Genomic DNA, 20,878 nt, shown 5'->3' on the forward strand with positions numbered 1-20,878 from the left:
TTTGTGAAATGCTGTCAATGATGAATTCTTAATTGTTTGAACATTCTCGTATATTCGGCATATGTTATAGCCTTGTTTTAGGGGTGCTGCTGCCTCCTCAGGACTCCTCGTTCCTGCATCCGTGACTGTATCCCACACTTTGACTGTAAATCCTCTGTACTTTTTAATAATTTATTTTTTAAAACACCATGACGTAATCATTTTTTGCAGGGCAACTCAGAGGGCGTCCCTGAACTGTAATCTGAGATCCTACCATTTCCTGTCCTCGAGGCCAAATGCTCCTGAGCAAAGGGCAAACCCTGCTGGTGAATTTGGATTTGTGCAGCTATTTCATCAGCACTGAGAACACAACATGGTTGTCGAGGGCAGCAGGTTAATGTCACAGCATCTCTAAATCCTGTCACTTCACAGAGTGAGTGTCAATTATTTCACCCTGGTTCATGTGTGGATATGTGTCTTTAACTGACTCACAATGTAAGATAGTCAGAGCGGAGGGAGAGAGGACTGACCACAGCTCCCTCTTCTGGACACACATGGAAGTGAAAGTGTCTGAAGATGAGAAGTGTTCTGCATTTGTTGTAGTTGTTGTAGTTGTTGTGTGAATAGGTGTCTGAAACCACAGGAGAATACATTGAAACCATTCTCAGGTCACAACTTATAAAGACACTGAAAGAAGTATTCAGATCATTTACTTAACTGAAAGCACAAAAACCACAAACAAGTAAAAGTCCTGCAGTGAGGCAACATTTACCGAAAGTATCAAATGTACTTGTTTTACTCTTATATCTGATGGTTCTGGATACATTTCACTGCTTTAGGGTTGTAAGTTTGAGATTATTTTAACATGTTTATGCTTAATCCACAGTAATGCGTCATATTCCACAAGAGCATCGTGCTTGCAGCGATGTTATGTGAGAGCCACGCAATCCATGTCGTCTCCACCTGTTTTCTGCTTTGCGCTTTACATTTTAATTGGATCCAAAGAATAATGTCTCTGAAAAAGCTGGAACATTTTCTCAGCACATGAATCAAAGCAGCACTTCCACAGTCTTTATACATGGACAGGAAGAGTCCTGGGGTTTTAAAGGTAACCAGCAACTAAAGCTGTCAGACAAACATGTAGTGGAGTAAAAAAGCAGAAGTATAAAGTTGCATAAAATGGAAATACTCAAGTAAGTGAAAGTACCTTGTTTGATGTCCAAACGCTCACTGACGGGGGACAGTTGAGTTCAGTTCAACTTTATTTATATCTGTAAGGACAATTATGACAGGTGCAGTAAATGCAGCAGCTTATTAACTCACACTCACATTAAGGCACAAACACAGAACACACTGCATGTGGAAGTAGTCCTAAGTAGATTAATAAATAAATAAATAAATAAATAAATAAATAAACTTTGTTACTTTGTACATACTTGTTACTTTGTACATACTTGTTACTTTGTACATACTTGTTACTTTGTATAAAGATATACAAAGTAACAAGGCCATATGAAAAGATAAAAAACAAACAACTAAAGGTGAACACACAGATGTAAATGTAAATGTGTGCTGATTTATTTTCTTATTAAATGAATGTCCTCGTTGGAAAAGATGAGACTGTGAGGGGAGATTTGTTAGTGTGGTGCCCCGAGTTAAAAATTATAAATAACGTGAATGTGTATAAATGAATAACATTTTGAAAGAACAACAACTGGTTAGACGGACTACACCTGACAAAAAAAACATAATGCTTGGAAGATGCCCCAAATATGAACCCTTTCAATGTTTTCCTCACCTACATCCCTTAAGCCTTCCGTACACACATGCTCTCTCACACACGCACACAATTCTGTGTGTGTGTGTGTGTGTGTGTGTGTGTGTGTGTGTGTGTGTGTGTGTTTGTGTGTAAAACCTCCCTTTCCTCCACAGGAGATTACCACCTGCTGACCTGGGCAGAGGTGAGGAGAGGTAGTGTCGGCATTCAATGGTGTGAATCTGGGTCAAGGTGCAGGAGGAAAACAAAAATATGATGTACCATGTGTCAGTGTTCCAGATAATGTAGATGTGTCTTGGACTATAGGAAGAGATTCAGTTCTATTTATTTAGATTGTTTTTATATATTGTGTCATTTTGCATTCAGAATTAGTTTTCTCACAGTCATGCTTCATCTTCATTGTTTTGTAAGAAGGTTAGTTTATTTCTCATGAAGAGTTGACAGCTTTATTTCTCTTTTTGCTCTCTTTATCCTGCACTGTAAGACATAAACCTGATTATTTTTCAGTGCATGCCTCAACTGCCATGAGAGTCTTCTCAGGATTGCACTTACTTCATAGCTTTCAGTGATATTTCACAGACACAAGGGGCTCTCTCAGCTGCCGTATGTAAATAAGAGGCAGTCTAAAAGAACTACACGCTGTGATCTGACCCAGATAACATGTCAGTGTTTTATTTTGCAACTTTTTTAAAGCCATTACCTCGTGCTGCGTGGCCGTATACAGCAACAGGCAGTGCTGAACTAACGAATCTGTCCACTTGCTTCAAAGAGGATTACTGCTCCTTCTGCTTAGCTTAGTTACCTCAAATTAGGATAAAGGGTTAGGAGAGGTCTGCCGTCCACAGCGGCCATCTGTCTGTGGACAGCCGAGCGCTCACATCGCTGTAAATGGAGACAAGTCTGGAGTTGGATGTTTTGATATTTCCAGATGAAGTGAGGATTGCCACTCCGGACGATCTCAGAGAATGGGAACTCGAAACAGCGAGCCAGTTGTCCATACCCACCGTCCGGCTCTTTGTGGCCCTTTACCCCTACAACCCTGCTGCCATGTCTCCCAACTATGAGACGGCTGGAGAGGAGCTGCCTTTTGTACCAGGCCAGATAATCAAGGTAAAAAAAAAAAAAAAAACCCATGTGGTGTCTTTTACTTTTTCAACTTAGTTTAAAAATCAGGCAGGTGAAATGGTGCACAATAGTCTCACAGTACTCTCTCAGTGTTTTGGCCCGTGTTACTCATATATCTGAGTTGTGTTTCCTCAGTTGAAAAGCTTCTTTGAAAGAGCACGGTGGCGTTTCCTGTTTGTGCTCGATTCAGGCCACCTATTTTTTTTTTCCTTTCTTTATTTCCTGTCACCGCTCTCAACTGATTGATGTTATTTGCCGCCTTTTTCATTGAACGTGGCTCCTGCTTCAACACACACACACACACACACACACACACACACACACACACACTAACAAACATGCATTTGTTCACTTCCATAAACCCTAAAACTAAAACTACAAAACTGTCACTGCATTTGTTAGGTGTGTGGGGACAAAGACTCGGATGGTTTCTATCACGGCGAGTCCGGCGGCCTCTTCGGTTACGTGCCAGGCAACATGGTGGCTGAAATCCCCGTGGACGACGAGTACCTGAAGCATCTACTCATGCAGCAGGGATTCATACCTGTGGACCGCACAGGTACCAGGACGCTGTGCTCTTACACAGTAATGTGGGGATGATATAACATAACTTAGCGTGAGAGGCTGTTGGCACTGGGCAGGAAGTTATGAGAGTTTAAAAAAAAAAAAAAAAGATGTAAGTAAAAGTGAACAGAAACCTTGAGTGTAGAACGCAAAACTGACTGAATACGTGAAGTGTGAATGTGAATATGTATCTTGGTACCTCAAGCGTGTTAGCTTGTCTATTTCAGGTTTGGAGCTTTCACTGACCCCTGTGCACATATATTCTCTATTTTAGCATCAAGGCTATGTGAGTTAAAGGCAGTGATGGAATGTAACTGAGCACATTTACTCCTGTTCTTCTAAGACCAAGAGATCTGAAGATCCGACGTAAATCATGTCATATTTCTTGTTATTGGAATATGATTTACTTCAGACAAGGACACAAAAACAACATTTTTCAGTCATGTTTGAATTCATGTAATTAATGTTGTGTTTTAGCCACATGCCAAACAAGCTCATCTTCCTGAAACTGCAAACAGATTTGACCTTTCAAATGAAACCTCATACATGCAATTAGGCCTTACTGGTCTTCTGTTAGTATATCGTCCGTGTGGGTGTGCAAAATAAGGGAAAATTCAAAATAAAAAGTTGATAAGTCTGATGGGTTTAAGAACAGTTTGAGGTACTTTATACCTCCACTCTACAACATATAAGAGGCAAATATTGTACTTTTTACTCCACAATTGATTATCAACATGAGTTACAAGTTACTTTGCAGATTACATGTTGCATTAGAGCCAAAGTTGTATATTTTTAAATGTATCTCATCTGCAGCTGGACGTTAAAGAAAATAAACTGATTGTGCCATATGCCGATAACCTGTCATCCCATGATACACAGTATACTGTATAAATATATGTAAATAGACAGTATATATATAGGGAGAGAAATTATTTTCCATTTTTGATATGCAGGTGCATTCAGTGTCTTTCACTAAAGTACTATTCATACAGGTGACTTTCACCTTAATCAAATTAATATTTTAACATGACATCTTAACTTCTACTTAGCTAAGACCTTTGTGTACTTCACACGACACTGTTAAAAGTTGTGTTTGTGTGTTTTGGCCTGCAGGTATGTCTTTAACACCTGATCTGAGCGACGCAGCGAGCATCCCTGAGGATGTGGTCGTTCGACGAATGGTGGCCTTATTTGACTACGACCCGTGGGAAAGTTCACCAAACGTGGACAGTGAAGTAAGCACAATGAGGATGCATGAACCACATTGTGTTTTTTATTTGTTTTTTTGTTTGTTTGTTTTATGTGGTTTGTGATGATGTTTCAGAACATAATCGTTTTTTCACTCTTTCTGTCGGCCAAAGGTTGAACTCGGCTTTCGTTCAGGAGACATCATATACGTGTTAGGTGAAATGGATCAAGATGGATTTTACTATGTGAGTGTCAGCGCAGTGACTGCTCTCTGGTCTTTAAGCTGACCGTTTTATGCACAAGTTTAATCTTCATCTCTATTTCAGGGGGATTTGCGTGGACGGAGAGGGTTGGTTCCATCAAACTTTCTGCAGCCACTTCCCTGGGATTAGAAGAAAAACGCCATGCTAGGATGCTTGCTTCAGATGCCAACTCTCAGACACAGTGAGACATCAGTAGTTTTTATAACAAAAGACGAAAAATGGAAAGAAAATATATCTTTTTTTAAAATCTTTTTTTATTATAGATCGGCTCTGCAGCTGCTTTAGAATGCAACTTAATGACTGTCAACACTGTAAAATCTGACAAAGTGACTTTACGTAAAAAAGTCGAGAACACTGATAACCTCATAAATTACCAAGTAAAGTTGACTCATCATTTTTAAGTTTAAAACATGTTAGCTCGTACAACTTTAATCTAATAGTCTGCTTTACTTGGTGACTTCCACAGTTTCCTGACTTCTTTAAAGGAGATTCAACTTTTTAAATTCACAGTTTCTGCAGATGAGCAACTAATTAATCCAGTACGAAGAGAACATGAAGTGAAAAGAGTCACACAATTGTCAGGTTTTTCATTTATTGATTTTTTTTTTTGCAACAAGAATTACAAACCATCTGGGGAAAGATATTACAGATAATTACAAGTTGTACATAATTAACTTGATGCACTTTGATTAAAAAAAAGACGACAGGAACCAACAGCTGAATTCATACTTAAATATCTGTAAGTGTGTTATAACATGAACAGACTGGAATGATTTTAATCATACCTGATGGCAATGGATACGTTATATTAGCCTTAATGAAACACTTTAATTCTCAGTTTATTGCAGACCAGAGTGTGTTTTTATAGTACATCAATAATTTGCCTTAAATCCTGTGTATATTATTTTCTAAAACTGGCTCATAGTTTTTTTCATATGGAGGAATAAGAAGAAAATATTTTGTAGTCTATGGAGTTTCGCAGCAACCTGTATGTAAAAACAAATCTAAAGAGAAAAACTGTATAAAGAAAAAGTGTTTATATTGTAATTACAATGTTCAATCTTAAGAAATAAAAAAGAAATAAAAGCAGAAACTTAGAAATAAACTAAATCTTGGATTTGAACAACGTGTACTCGCTTTCTTTTGGATCTCAGCTGCTTGTTTGTTCTGTTTTGATAATCTACATAAAAAACATTTCACAGTCACCATTATCTTATCAACTTGTAATAAATGAACACAAATCACAATTAAATTACAAAAAGCAACAGAAAACTTCATCAAGTTTTCTTGATGGGCCTACAAGTTTTAAAATCTTCCACAGAGTCCGTTGGTTTCTTCTTTTGCGTTTCTCTGCAGCCAACAGTATACTCATCCATAAAGTAGGAAACACTACACTGTGTAGTGAAGTTTAGTAGTGCTTTCTACTTTATGGGTGACAACACTGTACATCAGTAGTTTCTGGTCGCTCCGCCGTGAACGTTGAAGACATGACGGGTTGAACAAAAGAACGTTTTCACACATGAAATGCGAATTCTCTGACACCGACTTCTAACTGAGACACACGAAATCAGTCGCACGCACAGTACTTGACAGAAATGTTGCATAAAATCCTGCTGATATAGAATATAAATGACACATAAAGCAGCATATCCTGTATATTTGAGTGCATTTTGCTTCATAGTGGAAAGATACAACAAATAAAAGGAAAGTTCAAGATATCTTTTTGAAAATAAAGTCACTTCCTGTCAGGGTCTTACCGGCGTTTGGACTCCGCAGAAGAAAGAAAACCCAGAAGTGAACGTGATCTTTTATTAACCCCGTCTGAGCCACGTGGTTAACACAGGAAGAGTTCTAACAGTCACACACACACACACTAAACTATACATGCAGGGAAGTGTGTGCAACTGAGCATGAGCTCATGTACACACACACACACACACACACACACACACACACACACACACACACACACACACACACACACACATATATAGCAGTATTCAACATACAGAAAAATATTTATTTGCTGTAGAATATATCAAATGTTTTCATGTTTCAGAGAAATAATTCTTTATCTGTACATGAACAATCGTATGTAAGAACCTGGAGCTTCTACAGATATTTGTAGGTGTAACTACTTCATGTACTTCTGGGTAATGATTCTCACAATACAGTATATTTCAGAGTATTACTGTGGGTAGATTTTCATGCGCAGTCTTACTCAATAAAGTGATTGCAGCCATCAGATAAAAAGGAAAAAAAGTTTCACAATCAAGTAACAGTACCTCAAAATTTAGTAAGACTTAACTTCTTACAGAGTGTAATTAGTTGCTTTTCACATCTGCACACACTCACACGCTCACGCATTCACCCACGCATGCAAATTCAAAACCTACGCCCAGGCTGCACCACTGCTGCCAAGCGTGAGCTCATCCCTTTTAAGGACATACAGCTCTGAGGCGACACCTGCTTTTAAGAAAGAAGTCAGAAGACACTAAAGTGGATAGATATTGATCCCGCTAATAATTTATGTGGGTGTGTGCCAATTATCTCAGGACAAAACAGTCTTCACTGAAGCAGCGTCGAGGCTTAGAAAACAAAATGAGGAAGGATCACAGTAAATCACAAAGGTATCGATCAAGTGGGGTCGTTTCAGAGCTGTAGGAGCTGTTAAATGTTGGGTAAGGAAATCTGGAGCCCCGCAGCTGGCCTCAAATGTGTTGCCTTTTATAGACGCACATGTCCAAAATCTTCAGTATAGATGACAGGAAGTGATTCGTATCTTGTTTGTGCTTCTGAGAACTCATTCACGCCTGCATGTCTCTGACAAGGTGTGGGTGGGGGATGGTGGTGAGAGAGAGGCTCTTCCCTATCCCAGCAGCAAGTGTGCAATATGCTTGCAACAACAGAAACTTCGCAAATAGAAGAGAGACGGGCCTGTGTCCTCTGTTGTCACGACAACCCAAACCTCAGAGTCACACCAAGCGAAATAAGAGGAAGTGGGGGATGGGCGGGCACGCACAAACCGAGAAAAGATGTCCTTGTGAGAGAATAAAGACGAAAAGACAGGCAGACAGTAATGCACTAATGACAGTGATGAACGCAGACACATGCACGGTTTGCCAAAACTTTAATTTGCTGGAACAAACCAGATCCTAAAAGTATCAGCAGATAAAGGCTGTATCTTGTTGAGATAATGAGTCAACATGCATCTCGTCCAAGACAACGAGGATTGACCCTCCGCAGCAGGCCAGCATGACTGTGCATCCTGCAGATTATCTCAGCACTGTTGCGTTAGGCCAGAGGACGTGCTTGCATCAGACATCTATTCTTGTTGAACTTGGGATTAGATCCAAAGTGATCTCCTCCAGTGCTTAAGGCGATATAGATAGCGTCACAGTGCCAGAAACAAGCGCAGCGTCTAATGACACCAGTATGTGTGATCCTGCCCGGTCACTGCTTAGGACTGATCAAATTATGTTTCACCTATGATGATTGATCTCAGACAGGAAGTCAGTCTTCTGTTACGTAACGGTGGCTCTGGCGGCAGAGTGTTCCTTTCCGCTCCTTTCAATAATGATTGCTGCTGACTTTTGCAATTGTTTGTTCAATCAGCAGCTGGAAACTCTGTACGTGCACACAAACAGCCACCGTGACTGTTTCTGTCCAGTCAAACATTCAACTTGACTTGAGATCATGGAAGTGTTGTCAGAAGTACCCAGAAGTCACATTTGAGCAAAAGTAAAGATATCAAATGTAGTATCAAAAGTACAAGTAAAAGTAAAGTATAAATACATTAATATATATTTAGATGCTGTGTACTATGGATCAACCGAACACCTGCCTGGATGATTATCAGTGCTGATATTCAACAGTTGATTTGTTTTTGTTTCATTCTCAAAATAAATGTGTCTAAAAGCAGTTTGCAGAATCAAATCTAGTAACTAAAGTTATCATTAAATGTTCTGGAGTAAAAAAATAAAACACTGGCCTGCACTGTGGTGCAGCTGAAGTGAAGAGCAGCAGAAAATGGACCTTCTTAAGTAAAGTACATGTACTTCAGTTGACTATGTGAGTAAATCTACTTAGTTACATTCCATCAGTGAGAATAAATTATACATATACAGTATTGATATGTATGCATATACTGCATACTCTTGGTCACTTAATTGGCCAGTAATTGGATCTGATATTCAGGAGGTGTGTGTGTATATATATATATATATATATATATATATATATATATATATATATATATATATATATATATATATATTATATATATATATATATATATATATATATATATATATATATATATATATATATATATATATATATATATATATATATATATATATATATATATATATATATATATATATATATATATATATATATATATAGGACAGTTTACAGAAATGACAGGAAATCGTATGGGGGGGGGCGGTTGACACGCTGCAAGGGGCCACAGGTCAGACTCGAGTCCTGGGCTGCTGCAGTGAGGACGAAGCCTCTGTTTATGGGACGCACGCTCTGCCAACTGAGCCACCGGGGTGCCCCTATTTTGTCTTTTAATCAAATTGCAGATAAAATATATTAATTAAAAATGTAGCATCTCTATTCTACTTTATCTATTAGAGTATGTTTTTCCCAGCCTTCTACCTCGTGCTGATACTTTGTGTTATTGTTTCACTCTTCGTTCCCTTAGGTTGCTTTGTCAACTAAATTTCTCCTATGTGGGATCAATAAAGGCATATCTTCTCTGGTCTTAATTTGACATTACATCATGGCTGTGGTTTGTTAGCAAGTCAAAAAATGAGAGATTAAACTTCAGCTGGACTCAGAGCTGATGCAAGCACAGTCCAAACGTCAGACTTGTTCAGTGCTGCCGCTTAGTGGATGAGAGTGGAGGTGACACTTTGTAGATATGATGCCATTTTAAAGAAGAACATTCTTTATCCTTTATTTGTAAATAGATTAGCTTTCAAAAGAAGTCACTGGTTCAGTATGCATGTAAGTACATACATTTAATACAAGAAAAAAGATGTCTCTGATTGCTCAGTGTTATACAATGTAGATGAGAATTATTTGCACTTGGAAAATGAGAAAAAGATGAACTCAAAAATCAGAGGTCTCCAGGTGCCTTATAAACAAGCAGTCATTTAAAAAGGCAACATGTTTCAAGGCCCTGCCTATAAAGTAGTAACAGCCAATGGGAGGCCTTCACCTGACAAACAGGTGAAACAAAGCAGGTCTATTTGTAATGCACAATTAAGACACAAGGCAACACTAAGTGCTTTACAGAGACATTCGCATGCATTAAAAATTGCATTAAAGATATTAAAGAAAGTGAAAACAAAACACTTGGTATTTCTTTCAGTTTCATTTTATTTTTTTCTCCTGTCACAATGCTGTGGTTATGCTCTGGTTAGATTTAGGCTTACAAACCACTTGGTTATGGTTTGGAAAAGATCATATTTTAGCATAGATTGAGTCAGATTGAGGTCATGCAATGTGAATGTGATCTGTCACATTTTATGGAAATGTTGAAATGGAATAACCCATGAAAGGTACAATTAAACAGGTACATTTGAACATATCTTAAGTTGGATGGCGAAAGGCTGAATTCCCAGCGAAGAACAGTGCAGAGTTCAAATTTCTGCAGATCAGGAATGAAACACTTCAGTAAGCATAAGCATCATGATATCATATCAAAACAGATCATAACAATATCAAATAATAGTCCCTGAGTCTGTTAATTCAGTCATCCTTCATGGTAACTTTCCATTCAGTAGTAAAAATGAGTGTCATCAGTGAACTTCAGTGCAGTCAGTGCGAAAAAAAGACATAGTTCATGAGATAAGAGGAAAAATCTACAACTTAATATACATCTTATACTTGACAGCATAGAAGTGGAAACAGTAGATTGAGACATACATCATTCCCTTTTTTCATGTATCTGACAATCACCAGTGAACATAGACAGCAGTATAATTCATAAAGATAACGTTTAAGAATAGCTTTCATCCTGTAGTGTGCAGGCAGAGTCCACTGGACACCAGCACTGACATGAGGGGCAACGCAGTGCTGACCAGAGCAACATGGCCAGCGGAGTAATACACCTGCCGTCCGTTCACTGGCTGAAGCGGTCTGTAGGTTTTTACCATCGGCTTTCCATCAGAAAACAGAAGTTGGGAGAATGCAGTGAGCTGTAACAACAACAAAATCACAACAGACAGGTGAGAAAGTACTCGGCACCGTGATAAAGTGGTAAATTCTTTAAATATACAATGTTTGTAGAAGAGGTAAACAACTCAAAATCTTAATCTGAAGCTCCTCTATTCAATTACTTACTACTATATATATATATATATATATATATATATATATATATATATATATATATATATATATATATATATATATATATATATATATATATATATATATATATATATATATATATATATATATATATTTAACAACATGATGCGATATGATAGGTTACAGTGCCGTATCATACCATTACCTGTTTCCTGCTGAGAGGAATGGGGTTTTCAAACAGGCTCCAGACGACCGCCTCAGAACAGTTCGGTGTTGTGAGGGAGCCACTGTAGCGAAAGTACTTGGTCATATTCTCCTGATGTGGAATGAGCATTTCAAGGGACACACCCCTCAGTGTCGTGCTGTTGCCTGGTTTTATATTAACGAGACAATGATGTTAGCAAGAAATCTATTATTAAACAATAATAAGGTTCAAGGTGACAACTGCATTGTTCTAATCGCTTTATTATTGATTGTCAGCAAAGGGGTTTTTTTTTATGACATTGTTTTATCAAATAACAATTGCACTTTAGCCTAACGTTGGAACAATCAGCAGCTCACTCAAAAATCAAAGTGGCAGAAAGATAATGAAGCACAGTTTTCCATGCTATATGTTATGTAATGTGTTACTTACTGGGTTGTGTGATATATTTCAGAGCATTTATAAGGGGATCAAATTTTTTGTTTGCAGACTTGGACTCCTGAAATGAAAGAATAAAATGTTGAGCTCAAACGTTCTGTAACTTTTGTAAATTTTGAGAATGTCTGCCACAGCCTGCATTCAGATTTTCTTCATAACCACAACATTAAAACTTGTCGTTTCTAATATAATTTATGACACTTTAAATGAATTTTCAGTCTAAATGTCTTTTGGTGTACTTCAAGGCTCGATTCATGGACCGTGCACATTTTTGTTTTGTTGAATTTTGACAAAAACAGTGGTCATTGTTGATGGCATCTTTGGACAAATTCAGTTTTAAGTCCATCACCTTTATCCACCAAAGGTGCATCTTAGAAATTGGAAGTGTTTAATCTTCTTCCATCCAAGCTTTGTTACAGCTTTAAAAGTCTGCTATAAGCTGATTAAAGGGTGATAACCTATCATTGCAATCAATGAGATGCCATCTTCACAATTATTCAATCTATGACCCACCTTCAGTACATGTTTATAAGAAACATGCTTCTCCAGAACAATAAATATTCAGTATTCAAATACTCACATCCAAACCTTTAATCCCCCAATAAAGAATTATTAAAATTATTCCCTACCTTTATCCCAAAATAACAAAATAAAATCACCTGAAAGAAAAATCCAAGAACAGCCACGCCTGTGCGGTCTCTTACAGCCTCGGATAAAGAGTTGTATCCTTCTTTGATGTGGACAATGTGCATCTGTAGAGTGTGTACAGTAATTCAGTACTGATTTGAATACAGAACACAACATTTTAATTTATCACACATAATGTTGCCGCCATTTTTCACACCTCCATTGGAAATCGTTCTCCATCAATCATGTGTTCAGACCCCGGTCCTCCATCTTTGCCCCAGTGCAGGTGTAGTTGGAGTGTCTTGTATTGTGCAGACAGATTTCCTTCTTCAATCCTCATACTGGATGGCAAATCCAGTTGAACTAGAAAAAAAAAAAATCATCATTTCAAAATTTGGTGAAAAAATTGGTCCATGAAAAAAAAACCTGTTTGGTGATGATTAAAAGATTGAATTTCTCTGGTCAACTTGTTGGGTTTGCTAGTCTTATCCAAGTCTTGCCACCTCTTGTTCCATATATCATCACCTCAGTGGTTTACAACTGAGGTAATAGCCTTATGTTTATTTTACAACCAGATGACCTCAGTTGAGCCGACTCAGAAGCACATTGACTCATCGTCTTCAAATCTTATTCCACAAATAACAAAATATCACAAAAACACACCACTGTGACCATTGTTTAAGAGGCGACCGTGAAAAGTGTCCTGATAGCCAGAGAAGTGGAAAGGAGTGAGACGTTCATCTAGTTGAATTTTCTTTGTAACAATGTTAATTGGAGACTGAAATCGGCCGCCGCAGTGGTGTGAAACACCTTCCCATACTTGTGGACCTGCAAAACAAAACATAAAAATGTATCTCCATGCTATATTTTTCCATTTTTTTATTCAAAGTGCTAATGTCAGTGGCTTGTCTTGAGGCTTACCTGTGCAGGCGTGACTGCATGTGAATTCAGACTGGTAGCACCAATCTACGAGAACAGTTTTGAAGACCAGTGAATAACATGTAAAGAACAGGTGCATGCCTGCTCCTGAGGGATAATTCCTCTGTCAAGCAAATGTATGAGGAAGAAATATCAACATAGTTTGTAATGAGCAAACACAAACTTTTTGCTATTAGTTGAATAATCTTTTAAATCTGCCCATTTGTGCACAAATGAAGCACCACAAATCCAATACAATGCATTTGTACATTGAATACATTTCCAAATTTGTCTCATTTGAAACCTTGGTGAACATACCTGCCCCTGACACAATCTTCACGGAAGATGCAATGAAAAACAAAGCAGGTGCAAGCAGCATTGTGAATGTACTGTCCAAGTCTGCCTGTATTGAGGGTTTTTTTCAAAGAGGATGCCAGAAACGGAGTTCAACCAGCCTGATATATGACAGGTAGGTCCACTTATCAATCCCGCCCACACTGCCCACTTTGGTTTTATGACTCCTGATTTCAGTGACCACTGATAGACAGCACACTCTGATATCTGAGGACTGATATTCACAAGATACTGACCGGACTCTTCTTCACAGGGTTCAACCTGAAAATGCACGGCTTCAATCACCCAATTTAGATTTGCTTCACAGAAGAATCCCCACCTGATCAGATATGGTAAACTCATGAAGATGCAGTTTTCTTCTCTTAATGACTAATGAAAGGCAGAGTTATCAGAAAATGTCAATGTATTGTGAACTGCAACTGCTGTTATAGGCCACTGTTACTGCTTCTGTCTAATGAGCTCGGCTATTTGTACTCCAGTTCTATTTCTAGTATTGCTTGTAAGTAACAAAATGAGTGTCTGCAGGTGAAGCAGAGTTAATCAAGGTTGTAGGGGGATAGTCAACATGTGGCGTTTAAGGACTTAAGGAGTGAAATATGTCCATAAATGACGCATTACAGATGTCAGCAGAGGGTCGGGGCTGCAAAGGTTCGGACATCTCGCCCTCCCGTTTGAACTTTATACGTTGATGGAAAAACACCCAGAACACCAAATTAATTTTCTTAGCTGTTGTTTCAGGACCATGGACAGTGCTGTTCTGTTTTAGGGGGAGCATGCACAGTGGGGGGGCAACATTACAGTAGAAGGACATTCTACTGTGATAGTGATGGCAGTTTTATAAGCCTACCTATCTATCAGTGTCTAAAGTTCCATCATACAGATGTCAGAGTGTCAGTGTCAAATTGGCCTGTAGAGGACAGACAGGTACAACGGGTCATGTAAAAGTTTTGGCGCGTTTATGGAGACGTGGGCGGGTCTTATTACGAAATGAACGAGACAGCACCTGAGTGACTCACCTGGGATCAAACCACAGATTAATACAACTCAGATAGGACGCAGAACACACAGCTGTTAAAGAGACAACATAAATATATCTTGTCGATGTTTAAGTTCTCTGGTCTTTGTTATTTTGGGTATTGATGTAAATTTGACGTCAAGAGCACCTTTGCAGACACTTGGAGTTACCCGTCACCCATCTAGACATACAACATAATCTAAGTTGTGATAAAGACAAAACACTTTACGAATATTTGCTAATCACTGTACTTTCTGTGATATTTGTATTTGTTTGCACTGAATAATTCTGAAAGAATTTCCTCCTCTCACTGTCTGCTGAGACATCATGTTGCATTCTAGCTAAGTATGCTCGTTTTTTTTTTTTGTATTATAAATGTACACGACTGACTTGAGATTGAGTGGAGGGGCGAAAAACACACCACAGTGAACGCACCACAGTGACGTAATTGACGTAGGCGGTGACCGTGCTGCGTTCACGTTCAGTTGGCAGTTGAAACCGTTTGTCAGCTCTGCAGCCAGATTACAAGTCCAGTGCCTAAAATAATTACCAATATATATATATATATATATATATATATATATATATATATATATACTGTACCACTATATATATATATATATATATATATATATATATATATATATATATATATATATATATATACTGTACCACTATATATATATATATATATATATATATATATATATATATATATATATATATATATATATATATATATATATATACTGTACCACTATATATATATATATATATATATATATATATATATATATATATATATATATATATATATATATATATATATATATATATATATATATAGTGGTACAGTATATATATATATATATATATATATATATATATATATATATATAATATGGAATAGTATATATCTGGAATAGCTTTTCAGTTTGGCCATATGAAAAGATAAAAAACAAGAGGAAATGAGACAGATGACACACACAAAAACAAATAAAACAACTAAAGGTGAACACACTGATGTAAATGTGTGCTGATTTATTTTCTTTAATAATCATAATACAACATGTGGACATCCGTAATGACATTTTTACTAGTCACAATGTATTTTTGGATATTTAAGATTACATTCTGGATATCTGGAATGAAAATTATGACTAGTAAGAATTTTATTTCAGATATCATAATGTTCATTCTAGATATCCAGAATGTGATTGTGGATATCTGAAATTGAAAGCCCAATACACATGAATGGCAAAAGTGACGTAATTTGTCCTTGGAAGAATGATGTTGTGGATATCTGAAATGACAATTGTGGATAGGATGAATGTCACTGTGGACATCTGAAATGTTCTTTTTGACTAGGAAGAATTGCATGACAGATATCTGCAATACATATCCAGTCTAGCCATTAAATGTTAAAACAGCTTGCCGCCATACACCCCGAGGGGTTCGGACCCTGAACTGGGGCGCAGCCACATTCTTCTTCCTCGGCGGTTCAATGTGGGGCCAAGTGGGGGAGTGGGCGGGGTTAAACGCGTAACTCCGCCCACATTTCTCAGCTCTACTATCTGCGTTCTGCAGCCAGCTCCGTCGTTTCTGTCCTCTGTCTGTGAGGGCCTCGTACTTGCTGCAGGTTAGCGGGGTTGTGATGGACCGCTGGAAGGGCAGAGTGGCTCTGGTGACCGGAGCCTCGGTCGGGATCGGGGCGGCCACAGCGAAGGAGCTGGTCCGACACGGCATGAAGGTGGTGGGCTGTGCCAGGGACGTCGAGAAAATACAGGTTAGACCTCTGCAATGTTGTGTAGACTCAATGAGTCAAACTCCACACCGGGCAGGAGCTACAAACTAATGTGACGCTAAGTTACCAGAGAAGTGCTGAATAAGTTGAGATACAGGTGAGAGTATAGACAGATAGTTTTTGTAAATACTCGAGCACCTGAACGTGTAAACAAATATGCAAAACAAATAAATAGCTGAGTCACAAGCTGTCCTATAAATGTATTGTCTGAAGTTAAATCATACAAAGGTCACCTGTGTCAGTGTAAAGTTTACCTGGAGAGGATTCAGTTGTTCTTTTTGTAAGTGAACCAGTAACTGAGTCTCAAACCTTGTTGATAAGTTTCCACAATGACTGAGACTTTTGTTTTTCCAGTGAGAAAACCTTCCTGTGGCTGTGATAAGTTAATATATAATCCATCAGTCAGTACTGGCAAGGTTCTCTGTAGGGTTTTACAGGACTATGCATCGTAGAAGTATTAGTTGAATCATCTTTATAAAATTCAAACACTTGACGTTAATTGTGTCTAAATCTATAAAGAAGTGAGATGCGAAGCATATCACACTGCAGGAAAAAAGAAAAGAAAAAATCACAAAAAAATATGGCTCTGTCACACTTGACACCATGCAGGCTTTCACAGTGTTGTGAGTTTTCATTTGAAAGCTGAATTCAAATTCAAAATTTATTTGAAGACAAGTGAGGGAAGTTCTCTAATGTCCCTTATTAGTTTTTGATAGATTTATAACAATTGTAGATGTAACATTATAATAAATGTATAGTGAAATCTTATGTCTGTGGGCTTCTGACATGAGTTCTGTCTTGTGATAGTTGCGTGGTTTGCCGAGTATGAATGGACGTATTCATGTATTGTAGATGGTATAATGTGCCATGAAAGTTTAATGAATTATTGAAGCGTGTTATGTGTAATGTTTGGAATTACACAGATTAGACTGGAATGGTGTTTTGAGTTGCATCATATGTGATCTTGTGACAATATGATACAATTGTGTGTATTGTTTTTTTGTTATAAAAGATGAGGAGAGACTGCCTCTTTTCAGTCATCAACAAAGAACTTATAGAAAATAAATACTGTGTCAAACTCGGTGTTTTGATAAACTCTCATCTGCGCTGGATGAGCGACTTAATTTTAAGTTGCCATGACAACAGCCACTTGACAAAGTAGACCGTAAAGTTGATGTGTCTGGTGTTCTCTTTGTTTTGATTTCAGAAACTGTCAGCTGAGTGTCAGAGCGCGGGCTACACTGGGGTGTTGGTGCCCTACAAGTGTGACCTGACCAACGAGGAGGAGATCCTGTCCATGTTCGCCGCCATCAAAGAGCAGCACAAAGGCGTGGATGTGTGCATCAATAACGCTGGCCTCGCTCATCCAGAGTCTCTGCTGAATGGCAAAACCAGCGGCTGGAAGAACATGCTGGATGTAAGAGCTCAGTGTGTTTTTTCTAGAAGTGAATATCATCAGTTGTGCATTAAAGATAAAATATTTTGGCCTCTAAGTTGACGCCAATGTTCTGCTGTGTACAGCTTACTGCATGAGACACTTGAACATATAAGAGAACCATCATCAATGTTGCTAGTGACAAGTAGTAAAGCTATCAGTATATTTAAGTATCATTATTACTATCATTATTGGTAAAATATATTATATTAATACCAAATAATAGTAAAATATCCTAAATATGTCAATAAAATACCAGAAAATTTGTAGTTAAATATCAGAGAAATAAGATATCCTCAAATTATGATAACATATCTTAAAATAATAGTAAAACATCCAAATGATAATAATAAAATACTAATAAAATAGCAACATATCTGAAAATAATGATAAAATATCCTCAAAATAATTATATATGTAATAACATTTTTAATTAATAAAAATCCCATCAAAATAATAGTTAAATAGCAGAAGAATTATGATAAAGTATCAGACTAATAATAGATAAAACTCTGAAAAATAGTTATGACATATCCCCAAAAATTGAATAAAATATTAGAAAAAAATAGTAGAAAATATCTGATAATAAAAGAATTAAACATGAATAGGGAAAAATCGACAAAATTGTAAAATATCAGAAAATGATAACAAACTAACTGAAAATAACAGGAAGATGTTCAGAAATAAAATATTGGGGAGATTGCGTTGCTTCTGTGGCACAGTTGCCAGTTGTAGTCATTGTTTGTGGTCAGACCGCGGCTCATTTTCTCAGTTATCAAGTATTAATGCTGTGATTTGTCTTTCCGGCAGGTGAATGTTCTTGCACTGTGTATATGCACACGTGAGGCATATCAGTCGATGAAAGAAAGAAATGTTGACGACGGGCACATCATCAACATCAACAGGTACGGTTTTATTTACTCATGATGTACACTCATAGTCATGTTCGTGAAGTACAGTACAGTCTTCAGTTCGCTTGTTCAGGACAGTTCAACAGTCCAAAAACCTACAAAATATTCAGCCAGATGAACTGACGGTTACAAGTATTAGAGACTGATATCGTCATATACAGCACATGTAGATGATCTGAGCTGAGCTGGTTAACGTTTCCCATCGTCATCTTTTGCAGCATGAGTGGACATCGTGTTGTTCCGAGTGCTGACATACATTTCTACAGCTCCACTAAGTACGCAGTGACGGCCCTGACGGAGGGCCTGAGACAGGAGCTGCGTGAGGCCAACACCCACATCAGAGCTACAGTAAGACTTTACAAACACATTCACAAACGTACTTTTATTTACCTGACCATCATCAGACGAGTGCTTCACAGTGTTTCATGAAGTTTTCTTATATGTGATGATGCATTCCTTTTTGCAGAGTATTTCTCCGGGAGTCGTTGAGACAGAATTTGCTCCGCGGCTCTACAACGACAATGCTGATAAAGCTGCTGGTGCATACACCAAATTCAAGGTAAAGAATATAATTCCTACGTCCCTGGAGTATTCTTGTTATGATCACTAGAATAAGAAAATGATCTGGACCACAGAAGCAGCACATAACATCACTTCTCACTTTTCTTACAGCCTTTGGAAGCAATAGATGTTGCAAACTCTGTGACATACGCCCTGAGTGCCCCGCCACATGTGCAGGTGTGTGATTTCACATGTTGTCAGCGTGTGCTCTCATTCTGTTGAAGTCAGCGGTTTGATCATAATGATGATGACCATCACTTGTCTTTTCTTTCAGATTGGAGACATTCTGATGCGACCCGTGGAGCAGGCGTCATAGTATCGCACCATCTGACAGATTATATATCTGATTGATTCACTGCACATGTGAAATGAATTGCTTCATCAAATCATGGAATTACTTTATAAGCTTGTGCTGTAGTTTTGCAGATACAGAATAAAATGTCTGGTTTGAAGATTAAATTTGTAGCACTCAAGTTTGTTTGTTGGCATGAAAAACTTCCTTAAAACTACATAGTGCACCTTTAAATTTCATGAACATAAAACAATTCTTCTTCTTTTTCAAAACTTGGCACCTACATTACCCACAATGCAGCTTTTCCACTCAGTGACAACACTTGAGGGTAGTTATCAGATAAAATGCAGCTTCCTCTGGAGCCACAAAAGTCTTTATACTACCAAGACCTGTAAACACACTTTAATGTGTAAAATTGGTGGAGTGAACCTTTAATATGTTCTTCAAGGTGAAAGCATGCAAACAGTTTTACTTAACTGATAGCTATGGTCACTTCACAAACTCAGATCCCTCACAGGAGATTTTTTTTTTTTGACAATTGTTTGTCATTTGTCATCCATCTCTTGGTTCCAGCTTTACATGTTTGGATTTGCTGCTTCTTCCTGTCAGTGAGTTCATTTTGTTTTTTTAAATTATGGGTTTTGACTGTTGCTTGGATAAAACGAGCATTGTAACGGAGGACTTGTCGGAACATTTTAATGTAGGAATTTGACTTGCACTCATGTATTCTTCCAGTGTGGCGTTAGTAATGCTATGGACAGATCGGAGGTCCTGATGTTAACAGGGATTTCTCAGGTAATCAGAAGCTATTGTTTGCACCTGTGATGTTCTCTCCCAGCTGGCTGCAATCAGTCCTCTGGGAGACTCTATAAGGGGGCTGCAGGTCTCCTGCTCAGATGGATGTGTGTCTTCAGTGAGTGGACACCCTCAGTTGGCTTTCTGTGTTTTCTGTTTGGGTGAAACTCTGAGTTGAGTGTATTTGAGATTCATTTCTATTGGCCAGTTTTCTAAACATTTTGTTCCCCCCCTGATCAGTGACTCCCACTTCACCTTTGGTTTTCAGATCCAATGTTTTTTGTTCGTCTGTCATTTTGATAG

At 37.8% G+C, this 20,878-nt stretch overlaps 3 protein-coding genes across 3 annotated transcripts; 2 read left to right on the plus strand and 1 right to left on the minus strand.

The window, feature by feature from the left end:
- The first annotated feature begins 1,978 nt into the window (after positions 1–1,978).
- Positions 1,979–6,683, plus strand: si:ch211-105f12.2 (RIMS-binding protein 2-like). Its single transcript, XM_037118509.1, has 5 exons — positions 1,979–2,866; positions 3,284–3,440; positions 4,559–4,680; positions 4,807–4,878; positions 4,960–6,683. The coding sequence occupies exons 1-5, from the start codon at positions 2,645–2,647 to the stop codon at positions 5,023–5,025; spliced, it is 639 nt and encodes a 212-aa protein (XP_036974404.1). The 5' UTR covers positions 1,979–2,644; the 3' UTR covers positions 5,026–6,683.
- A 3,619-nt stretch (positions 6,684–10,302) lies between these two features.
- ca4b (carbonic anhydrase IV b) lies at positions 10,303–13,508 on the minus strand. Its single transcript, XM_037081099.1, has 7 exons — positions 13,412–13,508; positions 13,154–13,318; positions 12,708–12,853; positions 12,523–12,615; positions 11,858–11,924; positions 11,429–11,592; positions 10,303–11,108 (listed from the first exon to the last, which is right to left on the minus strand). Exons 1-7 carry the CDS (start codon positions 13,506–13,508, stop codon positions 10,923–10,925), a joined length of 918 nt encoding a protein of 305 aa, XP_036936994.1. The 3' UTR covers positions 10,303–10,922.
- A 2,825-nt stretch (positions 13,509–16,333) lies between these two features.
- On the plus strand, positions 16,334–19,961 carry LOC119033593 (dehydrogenase/reductase SDR family member 11-like). The gene is made up of 7 exons (XM_037123905.1): positions 16,334–16,563; positions 17,789–17,998; positions 18,827–18,921; positions 19,146–19,275; positions 19,394–19,486; positions 19,600–19,665; positions 19,763–19,961. The coding sequence occupies exons 1-7, from the start codon at positions 16,432–16,434 to the stop codon at positions 19,802–19,804; spliced, it is 768 nt and encodes a 255-aa protein (XP_036979800.1). The 5' UTR covers positions 16,334–16,431; the 3' UTR covers positions 19,805–19,961.
- The last annotated feature ends 917 nt before the right edge of the window (positions 19,962–20,878 follow it).

The sequence above is a fragment of the Acanthopagrus latus genome, chromosome 2 (genome assembly GCF_904848185.1).
Source record: "Acanthopagrus latus isolate v.2019 chromosome 2, fAcaLat1.1, whole genome shotgun sequence".
Classification (NCBI taxonomy): domain Eukaryota; kingdom Metazoa; phylum Chordata; class Actinopteri; order Spariformes; family Sparidae; genus Acanthopagrus; species Acanthopagrus latus.

Excerpts from the sequence above, each read along its gene's own strand:
- LOC119033593 (XM_037123905.1), top strand. The coding sequence starts at position 16,432 with ATGGACCGCTGGAAGGGCAGAGTGGCTCTGGTGACCGGAGCCTCGGTC. Across the intron at positions 16,564-17,788 it reads GGGACGTCGAGAAAATACAG|AAACTGTCAGCTGAGTGTCA; the intron begins GTTAGACCTCTG and ends TTTTGATTTCAG. Across the intron at positions 17,999-18,826 it reads GCTGGAAGAACATGCTGGAT|GTGAATGTTCTTGCACTGTG; the intron begins GTAAGAGCTCAG and ends TCTTTCCGGCAG.
- ca4b (XM_037081099.1), bottom strand. The coding sequence starts at position 13,508 with ATGCACCTGTTCTTTACATGTTATTCACTGGTCTTCAAAACTGTTCTC. Across the intron at positions 13,319-13,411 it reads ATGCAGTCACGCCTGCACAG|GTCCACAAGTATGGGAAGGT; the intron begins GTAAGCCTCAAG and ends TTTGTTTTGCAG. Across the intron at positions 12,616-12,707 it reads GAGAACGATTTCCAATGGAG|ATGCACATTGTCCACATCAA; the intron begins GTGTGAAAAATG and ends CACACTCTACAG.
- si:ch211-105f12.2 (XM_037118509.1), top strand. The coding sequence starts at position 2,645 with ATGGAGACAAGTCTGGAGTTGGATGTTTTGATATTTCCAGATGAAGTG. Across the intron at positions 4,681-4,806 it reads CACCAAACGTGGACAGTGAA|GTTGAACTCGGCTTTCGTTC; the intron begins GTAAGCACAATG and ends TGTCGGCCAAAG. Across the intron at positions 4,879-4,959 it reads ATCAAGATGGATTTTACTAT|GGGGATTTGCGTGGACGGAG; the intron begins GTGAGTGTCAGC and ends TCTCTATTTCAG.